The sequence below is a fragment of the Vulpes lagopus genome, chromosome 10 (assembly GCF_018345385.1).
Source record: "Vulpes lagopus strain Blue_001 chromosome 10, ASM1834538v1, whole genome shotgun sequence".
Lineage (NCBI taxonomy): Eukaryota > Metazoa > Chordata > Mammalia > Carnivora > Canidae > Vulpes > Vulpes lagopus.
In genome coordinates this window covers 69,949,732-69,966,249 of record NC_054833.1, presented here as the reverse complement: position 1 = coordinate 69,966,249, position 16,518 = coordinate 69,949,732, and the positions used below count along the sequence as shown (strand labels likewise).

At 35.1% G+C, this 16,518-nt stretch overlaps 1 protein-coding gene across 10 annotated transcripts in view; it reads left to right on the top strand.

Annotated features, from left to right (window-relative positions):
- The window catches only part of MIER1 (MIER1 transcriptional regulator), a 58,847-nt gene extending 46,773 nt beyond the window's left edge, over positions 1 to 12,074 (top strand). For all 10 annotated transcript variants that reach the window (XM_041770200.1, XM_041770208.1, XM_041770203.1 and 7 more), the window contains 3 exons: positions 2,336 to 2,463; positions 6,649 to 6,788; positions 9,097 to 12,074. In XM_041770200.1, coding sequence (XP_041626134.1) covers positions 2,336 to 2,463; positions 6,649 to 6,788; positions 9,097 to 9,425 — 597 coding nt within the window. In that variant the 3' untranslated portion in view covers positions 9,426 to 12,074. The remainder of the gene's footprint in view (positions 1 to 2,335; positions 2,464 to 6,648; positions 6,789 to 9,096) is intronic.
- The last annotated feature ends 4,444 nt before the right edge of the window (positions 12,075 to 16,518 follow it).

Here is a 16,518-nt window from a genome sequence, read left to right as displayed (position 1 = left end):
TTTAATTCTCTTTAACACTAAAATCAGGTAAGATTTTTAATAGTAATTGTACAATTCTATAGAATAGAAAAATGTATTGTCTGTGGGAAATTAGGATGTGCAAAATTAAAATCTCAGTTTAAATGGAGGAAATTAAGTAATTTCTAGGCTTATATAAATATAACAATTTTAGTGAAAAGAAATGACAAGGAACTTGGCTTCCCATGTTTCCGTAAAGATAGTATCTGAGTTTTGAGTGATGGCTTGTCTAGGATGGGGTTGACTGAGTTCTAAATAGTCTGTCATCACATTCTTCTTTTTATATCTCTAGATGTAATTGGATAGTGTCCACTTAATTTGTTTCAACATATTTAACTATTTTTATGTTCTATAAATAGTTGCTTAAAAATCCTGTGAGTTTATTTTTCTTATTTTTGTTGTGTATTACCTAGTTTGCTTTTTTTTTTTTTTTTTTTTTTTAAGAGAGAGAGAGACTGTAGGGGTAGGGGAGCAGAGAGTAAGAGAGAGAATCTTAAGCAGGCTCCATGCCCAGCACGAAGTTTGCCATGGGGCTTGATCCCACAACCCCTAAGATCATGACCTGAGCTGAAATCAAGACTTCAACCAGCTGAGCCACCCGAGCATCCCTAAGTAGTTTACTCTTGATTATCTTCATTATGATAGTTGACATCAAATATAACTACTAAGAGAAATTTTAAGTCTTAGCATTGGTGTTAAAAGTGTGTCCTACCCCTTAGTTTTGTGTCCAAACCATCTGATTACCTCTAACATAAGGGAATATTCTGTGAAAGTAGTGCATTATACTAATGATTAAACATGTATGTTTCTGACCGTAAAAAACAAAAAAAATACATTGTTTCATGGTTGAATGGAGCAACATTTTGGGATAAAAGAGTTTTCTAGCACTGCTGCTTGGATTCAAACACTGTTGACCAAACCATGCTGGATTATCTATGGAGGGGACTCCTGGAGTGATAAGCTGGTAAGATAGCTCTTAGCAATAAGAAACCCCTGAACACCCCACCAAAAGCCCTTTTTAGGGAATAAGAACTTAATAGGTGACTTGAAGTGACTAGCCAAAAAAGTGTTTAACATAATATTGGAAGTAAGACCTTGATTTCTTTATAAATATTTGAGATGGTGATATTTCAGTATTAGAGAAGTCACCTGACCCATCTATATGTAATTTACTAGTTACAATGAACAAAAAGAGGACAGTTATTCTTTAAGAAGGAGAATTAAGACTTTGTTTTTATACCCAGAATTGAAGTTTGGATCTTAGTCATGAGTTCTACTATGTAGGCTTGCTTTATAGAAGATTTTTCATAAGACTGTTAATGTTGCATGCCCCAAAATAGCTTTCCAGTTTTCCATAATAAAATTCTAAAGGAGGAAAAAAAAGGAGTTTGACTTTATTTTTTTATTTTTTATTTTTTGACTTTATTTTTTTAAAAAAGCCTTGAAAATCAGCTTTCAGTCTTAGAGCAACATGGGCCGGATTTGTAAAGTGCAAGCATAAGGGAAGAAAGAAAAATGTATGTCAGGTATTGAAATGAAGATGTCATCAAATTGACTTTGGGTGCAATCCGTCTCACAGGATACCTCCTTCAAGATTAGAATTTTATGGTTTTAAAGTAATATGGCCTAGCATCCCAGCACTCATGCAGATAGCTTTTTTCTTTTGAACTCCCTGTACTTTATTATATACATCAAGTTCTCTAAGCTAAGTAGCAAAAAGAGGGATGTTGTCTACATCATTTGCCAGTCCCCTTGGTGTTGAATGTCTGCGGAAGGGGAGCAGTTTATTCACACAAATAGGTATAGCACAGTTACTGGAGTAACTTAGTAAAACAAATTAGCAGTGGCATTATTATTATACTTTTCAACTCACTATAGAGTATTTTCAGCCTTTCTAGAAAGTCTGGATCACCAGTGGGACTACTAAGAGAATCTTTTAAAAGGAAATTTAAAGGTAGACTCCCTAGGTACCCTGTGAGTAAAAGTATTTGCAAACTGTTTATAACACTAATTTTAACTCAAATGCCACTTCCAGATATTTTTGATAGAAGAGTGTTTATAGTAAAATTAAGATGATAGTTTTTTAAAAAGCATAATGTTAAATATCTGAAGACTTGTTGCCAATGTATGATTTCTCTCAATGGGAGTTGGGAAAGAGCAGTTTTTAACAAAGCTGCTGCATGTTGTATTTTATACACAGTATTATATATATTACTTACGGTACATAAAAATTTGTTTTCAGACCTCAAATATTTTTCATGAAATAACTCCTTTAAGGAGGAGATGATTCTTAAAAACAAGTGTTTGTTTCTTATAGGTTCGAACAAGGTCAGTTGGTGAATGTGTAGCATTCTATTATATGTGGAAAAAATCTGAACGTTACGATTTCTTTGCTCAGCAAACACGATTTGGAAAAAAGAAATATAATCTTCATCCTGGTGTAACGTGAGTTTATTTTTTCTGTTGAGTCATTAATTTTTGCTCTTGAATTTCTCTTGAGAAAATTGTAATTTTTAGAATCTTCCTTTTTCAGTAGGGTAAGAGTTTACATTAGTTTTATCCATTTGTAGACATATTGTCATAGGGCATTTAGACTTTTCAGTGTCTTATGAAACAAATTACAATTCATATTGCTTGAGACAATAAATACATCAAAGCAAGTACTTTAATTTCTATTCCATTCAGTATAAGCACATAGTTTTAATCTAGTAATACTTATGAGCACAGTGAGAATAGGAAAGAGACTCTTTTCAAAAGCTATAGGGCTGGTATGCCTAATAGAGGCCCTTTAAGAAGGAATGGAAATTAGTATTTTTCTTTGTCCAGTCTACTTTTGATCATAGGAAGTAAAATAAGATTTGGGTATAGATGATATAAAAGAAAAGACCATAGAAATAATGAATCAGGTCGAATTTCATTTTCTTTTTTGTTACAGTTTTTTAAAGAGGAAAGAACATGTCCATGATGACTTCTTTTTTCCTAGATTTCCTGAAACCTTTCCTCTAACTGAAATATTTAATAATTAGTCCTGCAACTTTAGTTTACTCCCAGTGAAATATGGAGTGTGGGTTGTTATTATATGTAGTCTTCGCGCAAAATGCCTTATATGCTGTATCAGTTCCCAAGCACCAAAATCTCTTAGCTTCATTTAGTCTAGCTTTGGGAAAAAAAACTATCCCCGCTAAGTACATAGAGTATTGAATAAACCACACCCTTCAATCTCGTCTCTCTTTGAGTTGCTCTAAAATGCTGATGAGTTGTTAAGATGGAATTAACTTTACTACTATCCTTGATTATTTCCTGCTGCTTACAAAATAAAAATAATGCTAAGTTGTGACTTCATTTGGTCAATGTGTACCAGTAAAGTTCTCATGGTTCTCTAAATAACTGCCTTTGAAAAATGGGCTTATATGAATTTTCGACTGTGCTTTTGCAAAGGCTAGACTATGTCTTGGTCATGTTCACTTACAGGTGTTTCTGCTGGTCACTTCCTTGGAGGATCACTTTATATTCCAAAGCAAAATTATCTAAAAGGGAATAAATGGGTATGATTGCCCTTGGAAATCATGGGACATTGGACTCTGTGCCTCATCCCCCATTATTCAAAGCTCATGATGGCTAAAGTGGAATTTCATACATAGTATTCCAAATTTTATCTAATTGCTTAATATTATAAATTTATAGTTAATTTTTTTCTGGATGGTTTATTGGTGATATTGAGATATAATGATGTAGAACTAGATACAGCGATTTATTCTTCAGAGTATTTCTTAAAATAGTCAGTTTTCAAGCTATTCTACAGGGAAAAGCACTAGTAACATCTTTCATTTTTTTCACCCATTTCAGAAATATTGTTCACACACGAACTACAGGCAATCTGTCGTCACCAGCAGTAAGAACATAAGAATTTCCATGCTGGGTCAGACCCATGGTTCATCCAGTTTTCTCTTTCAGAAAGCATCACCAAGGGAAGTGTTGTGGGCTGGCTTAGTTGGTCCTCTGTGCTGTCAAGCTCAACAGGTTAGGTAGGGATGTGCTGCCAAACATTTTAGTTTCTCTAATAATCCCTCCATAGCTTCTGGAAACTTTTTGAAGATCCTTATATCTGTGACCTTGATTCCTCTTAAGTATTCAGTAGGTGGAGTAGATGCAGTTAAAAGTAATCCCTGTATCATCTCTTTTCTCATGCTTTTAAGATTTTACTGTGGTCCCCTGGTATAATAGTATGAGGTGAACAATTGTTGTTTTGCCCCATAGGTGAGAATCCTATGGTTTTATGGGTTGTGGGCTTCAGTAATGTCTCCTGTAGGTGTTTCATAAAATTATGTTTGTTTGTTTTTTTTAACTGAACTGTAATTTTTTTACTCCTACTTCTCCCTTTTAGCTCTGGTACATCTTCTAAAAGAAGCTGTGACAGACTATATGTTATTGCCCAAATGGGGAGAAAAATTGGTTTTCTGTAAACATGGAGATTCTTTTCTAGTTTGCTTCCAGAACCACCTCCTGTTAATAGTTATACTTCCAGTGCACAGAACATTTATTATAAGAGAAATTTGAATGAGTTTTCTCATCTTCCTTTTTTAGTGAAAATCCATAATTAGAACACATTATCCTAAAAGATATTTGTTCATTTTTCTGTTACATTTTTACCTTCTGTTTGTTCACCAGAATGAAGCACATTTGCTGTTTTTATGCCTTATAAACAGCCTTTGCAAGATCCTCCCGCAGATTGTCTGTAGTCATTACCTGGAAGAATTGGTAGCCATATGCAAATTAGAGATTTTACTATAACAGCCTTTAAGTAATATTTTTAAAGTAATAGTTAATCAACCCTCCATAGTTCTGATTATCGGAATGCTACTCCGACCTCCTGGATGGCCCACCTGACTCTTCTCCTTCCTTAAGCATTGTGGATGCCATTAATCCTTAAGAAATAATAATTTCTTTCACAGTATCATTGCAGTATCTAGCTTCCTTTGCTTGGCTTTTCTTCACATCCTCCATTATCCATTCCTGTCATACCAAATTTATTTCCAGCAATTCTCATGGTGTATCATCTGTTCTTATTAGTCTTAACTTCTGAATCCCTTGGGCATTCATACTCATTTGTGTTTTTTGTGTGCTTCAAATTCATTACATAATTGTTCTGGAGTTACGGTGAATGGCATAAAGCTGAAGGGAGGACTAAAACACCATCAGATTTAATTCCCTCTATTTATAGGTGAGGAAAATTAGGAAGGCCTAGAATGTTAAATTGATTAGGTCATGATTATATACATTTCTTTGATGTGTGTTTTGTACTTCAAGCTGTTGAAAGCTTCGTGTCCCTTTATTATATTCTCATAACCTAGGGGACAGTGTGATCTTGTAGTTTGACATTACAGCTATATTTAATAATCTATTCTTAGACTATTACCACAGACTTTCAGTAAAATCCTAAGCCTTTCCACTGTTTATTTCTTATCCACATTCTTACTTCCAAGCTCAGAAATTCTAAAGATTTATCTTAATATTTCTATTATAATTATTCTGAGGGAATTTTAAAATATGGTTTTTAAGGTTTTCTTGAGCTTCTATTCTGTGCCATGCACAGCTTAGGCACAGGTGGTGCAGTGAACAAAGACTAAAATTCCTGCCTTTGGGAAATTAGTCCAGCACTGGTATCAGCAGACTTTCTCTGTAAAGAGCTAGAGTATGTATTTTAGGCTTTGGGGGCCTTCAGTTCTCTTGTAACCACCCAGCTCTGCTGTTGTGCAGTCATAGATACTATGTAAATGAGTGGGTGTGGCTGTATCCCATCAGAATACCATTCACAAAATTGTGGCCAGCCTGCAAGCCATAGTTTGCTGACCTTGATTTTAGTGACTTCATAGCACTTCATAGTTTACAAAACTACTTTCTTGCACACATCTTGTATAACAACCCTGTGTGGTAGATACATACATGATGTTCTAGTAAAGACACTAAACCTCAGAGATGAGTATTTAGCCCAGATCTTCTAACCCCAACCCAAAGTCACTTAACTGCGGCTGTCCTCCCATGACATATAGTTCAGGAATGACTTAGGGAAGAAGTCAGTTCACCTCTAATGATATGCTGGCAAAGCCAGCAGGTAAGGTCAGTAACATAGCTTTTAATAGCTCAGATCTAGCGGAAAGTAATACAGGAGATATCCAGGAATGTTCAGGGAAGTGATTCATTGGTAGGCCCTCATTTGTCTTTCAGGTATTGCTATAGCTATCACATAAATAGGAGCTTTAAAATTCCAATCTATGTGCAGAAATTGCTTTGTACTCCTGATTGGCATCATCCCTCTCTTCACTTAGAGATCCTCTGATTTTAGTTGAGCCACTCTGAGCACTTGTCTGTAATTTTAAAAGCTTTAAAACTTCCTATTGGGGTCTAAAATTTGCTAGTTTAAAGCCCTTATGCTTTTTTCCAACAAACATGTAACCAAAAGAAGCTTCCCATTAAATGTTCAGATCCTGGTGGGGTAGATGAGGCACTGGAATGAATGGAAGTGAAAATTAGGACATATTTATTAATAAAAGTCTTTTAAAGTTAACCTGAATTTTAATTTTCAGCTTTTTTTAATATAAGAAAATAATTATTTTTTCACTTAATTTTAAGGGATTACATGGATCGTCTTCTAGATGAAAGTGAAAGTGCTGCTTCTAGTCGAGCACCGTCCCCTCCCCCAACTGCCTCAAACAGTAGTAACAGCCAGTCTGAGAAAGAAGATGGCACTATAAGCAATAGTAATCAGAATGGTAAGCAACCAAAGAAGCACTTGTTTATTCTTAATGAAGGGCACTTTTCCTTTAGTAGTCAGGGCAGTATGGTTTGTATTAAACTTCCAAAGCCAAGAGTTGTAAAAATAATAATTGTAAATATCTATGGAACGAATGTACATAATACCAGCATACATATGTACTAACACAGAATACAAATTGGAAAGAATTCCTGTTGACATCACTAAAAACTTAAGTTGAATAAAAATAAACCATCAACAGTGACTTTCTTTTAATTAATTTATTCTTCTTGAGTAGCATCGATTTTCTTAATCAGTTGGGATGCTTGGATAGAATGTTCTTGTTAACTCTTAGACGGAAATGCCAGCCATTTCACATCAGAAGTACACAAAGCTGTAACACTTTATCAGGAAAGTACTTTAAGCATTTGGTGGAAAGAAGTAGATAACAAGGGCATGGTTTTGTATAGTTTTCTCTCTGATAGCGTAATAACCTTGAAGGATGAGAAAAGATAAAGCAGGTGTTAGGCTCTGCATTAATATAGTATGGAAACATTTCTGTTTTTATCTCTGCGAGAAAGAAGCAAATGACATTCCATTATGTTTGAGGTTCGGGTAATGTTCTTATTTGAAATACAATGGACCAAAGATCACCGTGTTCATGAGTAACACCTAGTCAGAGAATTATTTTGATTTCTACTTTAATTAAAATAGTCTTCCTCAGTAAGACAGTGACCAAGCAGAGAGTAATAAAGCCTTTCACTCCTCTTAAAGAGGAAAGTGGTGAATTAGAGATAAGCTCTGCACACCTACATTGTAATGTAATGTAATTGCTGATGTAATAGTCTTAGGAGAGGACCAGTGGAGAGCTAACCTCCCTGACAGAAACTAGAACAACACTGTGAATGATTATCCCCTGACCTTTGGTATCACACTGGCATTACTGGAATGAATATACTTTGTTCATTTGATGACCCTGCTCTATTCCCTCACCACCTTCCCCTAAGAACAAGTGAAACAAACAGAGAGGGCCCAGCAGCCGTTTTCTGGTCTAAAGTAAGAAGCTAAGACTCTGAACTTAGGACTACAGGTAGAAGCTCAGGGAGGCATAGTTGTTTACTACTTTGGTCTTTTCCTGTTTGCTCATAACACCAAATTGTTTCTCTTTCTTTGTTTTCTTTTTTAACCATTTGATTAGAACGTGCAGTTAAACTAATAAGGTTTTAAATTACCTATAAATTATTCAGTAGCCCAGAAGCCATTCACCCAGGTACCCACAGCCAAGATTCTTGGGTCTTTTCAAGGAAAGGAAGGAATTATTCAGTGAAGTTTCTCTTTCATTAAGGAGCTTAGTATCTTGAAATCTTACTTTTTACCTTCTCACAGGGGTTTTGGGGCTTACTATAATAGTATCGTTCCTTCTGCATCATGGTGGATAATCCCCCTGTGCATTTATGATTTGAGTGTACTTTTGAGTTGGGGGCATAGAATATTTTCTTTGACCAAAATGTAATATTTGAGGCTCATCCTTGATACCAAATATTGTTCTAATAATTAAAATTTACTTACCTCCAGTGGCACATTCTATATTTTACATTACATACCCAGAATGTCTACTCCATTCTAACATGTCTTTTTTACTGTAACTTTTAGTAAATAATTCTTTCTTTTCTCAACTGTTTCGGAGGAATTTGTGTTTGCTTTTATCACTTTTAAATATATGTTTGGACAGTGCAAGCATTAATTTTTTTAACATTGTGGCCAATTATTTCAATCCATTTAGATAAATAAAATGTGTGATCTTTACCCGTAAAGCACAATACCCATGGATTTACTTAAAAATAAAAGTGATGTCATTTTATATGGCAATAGAAAACTCACGCTTCTATAGATGGTCATTTTTTTTTTACATAGTTTTAGAAAGTCATAACCATTTTGCTAATTTGTCCACATCTTGGCTTTAATTTGGCTTATTTTAGACTCTTAGACCGCATGCTTATTTGTTATATAACACCAACATGCTCCTAATATATGCCAAAATGTTAATTCTTTACAGTTATTAACTTAATTTTCATAGCAACCCTCTAAGTCCCTTATTATCCTCATTGTAATATGTGATGAAACTGAGGTACAAAGAATGTAAATAACTTTTGCCCAAAGTGATGCAGTTACTCAGTAAATAGAACCAGGGTTCAGACCATAGGTATACATAGATTTGATACCTCTCATCATTGATGAAAAGCTTTTTTACAATAGCTGTTTTAGAATAGTTTACAGAGTTAACTTTTTAATACTAGCAGTTTCACTTAATGTTTCTTCCAATGTAGGGATGTCATCTAATGGACCAGGGGAAATGTTGAACAAAGAAGAAATCAAAGTTGAGGGGTTACATGTTAACGGACCAGCAGGTGGAAATAAGAGACCACTTCATGCAGATATGGATACTAATGGTTATGAAACAGACAACCTTACCACTGACCAAAAACTTGGCCATATGACTGCAAGAAATGAAAATGATTTTGATGAGAAAAGTGAGAGACCTGCCAAAAGGCGAAGGGTAAACAGCAATGGAAAAGAAAGTCCAGGTTCTTCAGAATTTTTCCAAGAAGCAATGTCACATGGAAAATTTGAAGAACTTGAAAACACAGATGACTAAATCTTAAACTTATTTTACTTTCTTTGGAGTAAAATCTGGTGTGACTAAAATTTTCAGGGTTGATGGGTTACCTTAAAAAGTTGATTTCCTTGAAGCAGTTGGTTAAAATTTTGAAAATTTGAATTGAGTCCTAACTTTAGTAAATAAGATTTCATAATTCTGCCCTTTGTAGACTTTTTACTTTAAAAAGTGTAAAGACTTTGTTAAGGATATAACAAATAGTTTAGTAAATCTGAATGAACTACAGAAATATCTGTACCTTCTCATTTGCTGTATTAATCTTAAAAGCTCACTTACAGGTACTTTTTGCTTAGTTTGATGGCAGAGAAGAAAAAACCAAGTTCAAATTTCTGTTTGACACCAGTTTCTCTGAGTTTCTTGAAATGTCTTTATCTTTTATAAGAGACATTTTTCTCTCCATACAAATTGAGTGTCATTATTAAGGAAACCCTTATGAATCCTGAAAGTTATGCTAGCATGATTTTTTTATATATAGAAGTTTAAAAATAAACCAAGTCAGGTTTGTATATGTAAAATTGTTGACATCAATGATGTCTTTCCATATTCTTATCTGGGCTTAAGAAATACATTCTGTATTTTTCCAGATTCTTTGTAGCCTTTGAAAGATTTTTACAGTACATATGTCTTGACTGAGCTGTCCTTTCTTAATACAAAAGCTTGTATAATTTTCTTAACTTGTACAGTTGGTAAACTTTTATGAGAGGAATTGATATTCTGAGTCTGTCAGCTTTCATTTTATTTTGCTAAGGTTTTTCTAATGAATTTTTAAGTGTTTGTGTAGTAACTAAGTCATGTTTCTTATACCGGTGGTAAAAGCATTCATAAAGGATTGTGAAAATTTGTTTTTTCAAATTTCTACTTAAGGACAAATAGTTTGAGAATTTTGAAATTAAGCATGATACCTAGATTGCATAGTTGTTTTGCGTTTGCTATAATTTTGAAAATTATTTTTGAAGCAAGACAAAAGTTTATTGTTGGCTTAAGTGCTTCAATATATCATGCTGACCAGAATCCTGTTCGGTTATTTTTATATGCATTATAAAATTTCCCATTTTTGCATTAACTAAACCGGGGAAAAGGTCAAGCAATATTTAGATATTGGCACACACAAGGAGTTGGCAGGTAACAATATTGATTTTATGAGGAAAAAGTGATGGCGTGAGCGTATTTCCAAAATGAAAATAAGATGTAGGACCAGTGCTCTGTGTGATTACAGATAGGATCATCCATTTGCATAGCCTTGCAAGAGTGCCATTTTATTTTTAGTGCAAAATTCTTGTTAAAAATGTAGTTTTATACAGCTGATAGACCAACCTATATCCAAACTTTTATAAAAGATTATTAACTATTGTTTTTTTCACACAGGCATACCCCAAATGCTTCTACTGATTCATTTTCAGCCATCAGTTCAAGAGCCAATGCCTTTTTAAAATAAATCTTCTGTGGTCTTGTTTTTAATGGCTCAACTGTTTCATGCAATTGAGTAAAGGTTTGCACTGAGAAGTTATGATTTAGGCCTTACCCTCATGAAGTATTACTATTAACATATGTTCAGACTGCTTCCTTCCACCAATGTGAACAACTCTTTTCCCCAAACAGTGTTAAAAAGCCACTTTACAACACTTGACTTCATATAGTGCACATTCACTGTTACATACCATATATGAGTAAATCAAAGTTTTGGGTGGAAGTGTTGAGAAGCTTGAATTTTTTTATTGTTTTCGTTTTACCTACAATATCAATTTATCCAGAATGGCAGCTTTAGCAGATGGTCATAATCCAGTTTCTGAATCAGTTTTTATTACATGAATCCAAAGTATCCTAGCTCCTAGTTCTTTGTCAAAGATGGTCTATCAAAGTGTTTCACATGAAGAGTGATGCTGTACTTTTTAAGTCGTTGCAGTAGAGATGCTATTTTCACCTTTTTTTAAAAGATGCATTTTGTTTGCAGGTTTGTGAAGTTCCTGGAAACTAAAATTACAGGAACGTTTTTAGTAAATTCTCAGGCATGTTTGCAAATATGGCACATGTATACTTATTAGGAAATTTTACTTTTCTTAATCTTACCTTTTTAAAGTATGCCTAATGAAAGACATTCCACTATTACAATACATAATGCTCAGCTTTTTGTGAAGAATATTTAATTGTATTTTGTGTTTATGCAGGTATTTCACACAGTACTTTGTTCTTCATAATGCAGCCACTATAACTTGATAAGTCATTGCACTACTTTAAAACTTTTAGTAATATCATGAATTTAATTTGCTTTAAGATTTAGTACATTTCATAACTCTTGAACTCTTAACAAACTGCATTGGGAAAAGAAGCCTTTGTTAATAGTTAGTTTCCCCCACCCCATACCCACCCTCAGCAAAGCACTATCATTTTCATTTGAAATGGTATTCTGTTTTATAATGTGTTTTCAAATAGAGTTCAGAATCTGCAACTCAGTTCAACACAAATCTGTTGAGCTTTAAAAATGTATTTGAATATTTAAATAGGCATTAAAATTATGAATTAGATGTTTTTAAATTTATGCATAGTAGTTTTGCACTGTAAAATAATTCCCTTTTCCCATTCCCTGTCTGCCATTCTGAATATGCTTATTAAAATATTTTTTTAAACATACTTGTCTACATAATACTGTGTGGATGATTTTCATTAGATTGATTCGCTAGGTTTTAATTACAGATTTTGTTTGTATAATATACATTGGTCACAATGCAAATAAGTATAATCTGTGTTCCTTCTTCTCCTAGATACATCATATGAACCAGTGTTTGAGTAGCTTCTGGTCCATTTGAGACCCCATCTTGTGTGATGTATTGTCTTTTTTTGTATTGTCTTCTTTCCTCCAAGGAGATCCTTTGGTCTGTGGACCTCTATTCACCCATTTCTCTTCCCCTAAACTATAATTACAAATTTTCCCCAGCTTTCGTACTGCAATTCATATCACATAGTATTTTGCAAAAAGCTTTTGTCACAATAGTTACTTTTCTCTAAATGAAAAATTAAGAGTGGGCACACTTAATAAGTGAGATTTGGTGAATTTCCATAGGCAAGGTGTATGCTGATGACTCTAGAGGTATATAACTAACTGGCTTTATATATATATCACCACGAAGAACCAAAACAAAGTTTCCCATAAATAATTCATATTCATGAAAATTTCAAGTGTGGAAATCATATAATATGGACAAGAACAAGAATTTCCAAATTTTAAACCTTTTATTCTAAAAATGATGTTTTCTCTCTGTATTATATAATTCCACTGATTAATTTTTGTAATCATAAAATCAACTCTTTAACAATCAAATTTATACGTTGCAAAATCTTACAGTCATCCCAAGTCATGGGTTGATGGAGTAGCATCATTTTCTAATATCAATTTCCCATAACCTCATTTATTATGTGCCCTTAGTATAGACGTAACATATTTTCACATCGGTAAGCACATGAGTTTTTCCTTTTCTGACCATGATTATTTTTTAATCTTCACTTGTTTTTATACTAGCTCCTATGATTTATTTAGGATGTATGATATACTTAAAATGTCATTTTGCTGGCTCTGAGTAAGAAATTTGAACACCATCTTAAAGGCTACCTATTCTGTGACATTGAAGAACTGCCACATAAACGAGCTGAACTCCCAATTCTCTGCAAATTGATGGTAAAAAATGTCAGCGGTGAAAGTTTATATGTATCCTATTCAAATATTTGGGCCTATGCTTGTAGCAGCTACTATGCTTGTGGCTTCAGAGACATGTAGCACGTTTTCTTCTTCAAAGAGATGGCATTAGCAGGTAAGGACTGTGGGTAGAAGTGTACACTTGGCACAGGGTGCCAAAAGGACAGAAGCAGTCACAAACTGAAGGAAACCATCTTCTAGGCTTTGTGCCATAGAATTCTAGCTTTAAAATAAGATTTTCCTTGAGCTTTCATTTCGGTTAGAAATTAAGCAATATGAAATAGGTGTACAGTTCCCCTAAGACCATTTAACTTTTAGTGCAGGACTGATTATAACATAACGGTTATGGAGTATTTGGGACTCATCCCTTTTCTCACTCACTGCCTAGCGAGTGCTACTGTCAGGGTAGGGAGTCTCCTGATTTCCTAAAGTTTGGCAAAAGTGAGCAAGGCCTAATGCAGATTTGGCCTGGTTATAAAATAAATTCACTTTTCTGCTGTTTTCATCATCGTTAACATGTAGAGTGGGCTAAATGTGTTTTTCTGCACACTAGCTAGAACTTGCTTGTAGAGTTCAGGTAGTTCTAAAATACATAGTTTTGCTCTTTTGTCTCTGGAAAAATGGATTTTGGATTAATTTAAGGACTATACACTTAGAGTTTATTTTTATTATTTTATTATTTCCTTTTGTTCATTCATTCATTCATTCATTCATTCATTCATTCATTCATTTAGAGGTGGGGAAGGCCAGAGGGAAAGGGAGAGAATCAGACCCAACACAGGGCTCTTATCTCAAGGACCCTGAGATCATGACCTTATCCAAAATCAAGAGTTGGACTGAGCCACCCATGTGCCCCTACACTTAAACTTTTTTTTTTTTTTTTTTTTTAAGATTTTATTTATGAGAGAGAGAGAGGCAGAAACACAGGCAGGGGGAGAAGCAGGCTCCATGCAGGGAGCCTGACCTGGGACTGCATCCCAGGTCTCCAGGATCATACCCTGGGCTGAAGGCGGCGCTAAACCGCTGGGCCACCGGGCTGCCCTACACTTAAACTTTTAAAGAGAATGAGATCTGGACCCTGAAGTGGTTTTTCTCAGAATTGTAAGAGATCAAGCTGAGAGTGGCACCAGACTAACCCGAACCATAGTAAATTCCTGACCAGAAAGAAAAGATCTAGTTGAACTTGCTCCAAAAAGGGACATTTTAATAATTTACTACTTCGTGTCAGCAGTTGTGCTTTAGCTGAGTAAACATGGGAGATCTGTTCTGGCTAGGAGCTAATAGTAGCGCTAGTCATTCTGAGTATGAATATTGTTAGTCCTCTCCTAACATGTATTTGTGGTTGGTGGAAGTTTATTTGGATGGTTGGTTATTTGAAACAGCCTGAATTATGAGCTTCATGAACTGCTTTGCCACATACCTCTCTATGTCACTGTCTGCCTTTGTCCACCAGTGTTTATAGTAGGCATTTGCATTTGGGAACATAGTATAAACACCTGAACTGCCCATCTGTAAAAAGATAAAACTAAGTCTGTATCACAGGGTTGTGTTGGGATTTAAAAATCACACATTAAGAAAATAAAATCACATAAGAAATCTCTCTACAGAGCACTAGATAAAGATCCAGCAGTAGTAGTATACAGGTCTACAGTCCCTTATCCAAAATTCTTGTGGCCAGAATTGTTCAGATTTTAGAGAGGTACTATGTTTTAAAGAACATCCATATCCAGGTCTAGACCCTATGGTTAGAAACACTTGTCCACCATAAAATGTATTCATATTCACACACATTTCAGGTCAGCTGCTGCTGACAATTGAGTTTGGCAACAAGTTCAAAAACCTTGGATTTCAGAATCACGAGCTTATAGCAGCCTTCAAATTTCGCTAGTGCTCACTAGCAGTTGATTCCAATTTACTTTGCTATGTAACTGGCAAAGAGGCACGTAAACAGGGAACCAAACTTAGCAAGGTGTGTTTTGATATGTACAGCAGCTCTAGCTGAACTCTGCATGCTCTGCACCTTCTAAAGTGCTAACAAGTACTCTGTAAATGAAGCAACTGGTGAGAGGAGCCTGCCAAAACCCAGATGTGACCCTTTTGGAGCCTCCCAGGGTCCTCTCATTTTACAGAAGGGAAAACCTTAGGCCCAAAATGGAAAAATGACTTTTCCAACAAGACTCAGCTGCTTAGACAAAGTCTGATTCCTCTGTCCTTTTTCTTCATGGTACTTAATAGTTTATAATTCTGTACTTCTGGCTAGAGCCATGGCCAATCTGTCCTATGGCCATGGAAGTGAATCACTAGCCATCCTTTAGCCAACCCATCATTGTGGCTAGGCAAGTGGCTCTCATAAGGTTGCAGCTCTTTTTGGATTCATTTCGCTTGAACAGTTGGGGAAGAGGCATTCCCTCAAAAGGATCATGTGTTGGTCACAGAAGAATGTTAATTTGGCGGCTAAAACAAGCCTATTGTAAGTATTATATACTATTATTCACTGTGCTACACCCTCATAAACCAATCCTCACAACATTACAAATTATTACAAATGGGGAAATAGCTGTCTCTGTAAGTTGAAAGACTTACACTTTGCAATGATCTGCATTTGTTCACCTAGTTTCCTAAGTTAGATCTTTGCATTCATGGAAGATGTGTGTTGTAGTGCAGAAAACACGTTATTTGCAAACAACTTGTTCTACCCTTTCCCCTCTCAAATCTGAGTTCTGGAAAGGAAAAAGTCCCCCATGTTGGACAGAAGCTGGTCAGCAGGCTCAGAATAGTTGGAATGCGAGTTCATTCTCTAGCAGGACGTCAGAGGAATGGTTGCACGGGATGTAAAACATGCTGGACTCCATGCATTGAGACCTTCCAGTAGTAGCAACCATCACAGTGTCGAAGTTTGGAATCTGCAGTGCCACCTGCCTTCAAAGGACACCTTGGAGATAGTCACTAAGGACTTAAGCAGTGACCATGAAGGACTGAAGATATTCCCTCTTCTGAAGAAGATTCCTCTTCTATTTTCCAGGCACCATGCAATTCCTGGAAAATGTGGTTTAACCTTAGAGAAGGATTGGGATTGAATTTCCTGCTGGGTGGTGAGATGGGGACTCATCTAATTTGATTTAAAAGAAAAGTAATTTGACATTTTTTTCACACAGGAAGGCACATTACATTCTGTAAAGCACATTTTTTTTTTTTCACAATCACCACTGTTCAACAGTGGAATCTTTCTGTACCTGTTTCCTCACCTCTAAAATAAGAATAAAACTTAACTTTAAAGGACTGTTTAAAGGATTAAAATCCATCCATATGTAAGGTGCTAAGAAAAAATGCCTACCTAGCAGTAGCAAATGCTCAGTAAATTTTTTTTTTTTACTGTGGCTTAGC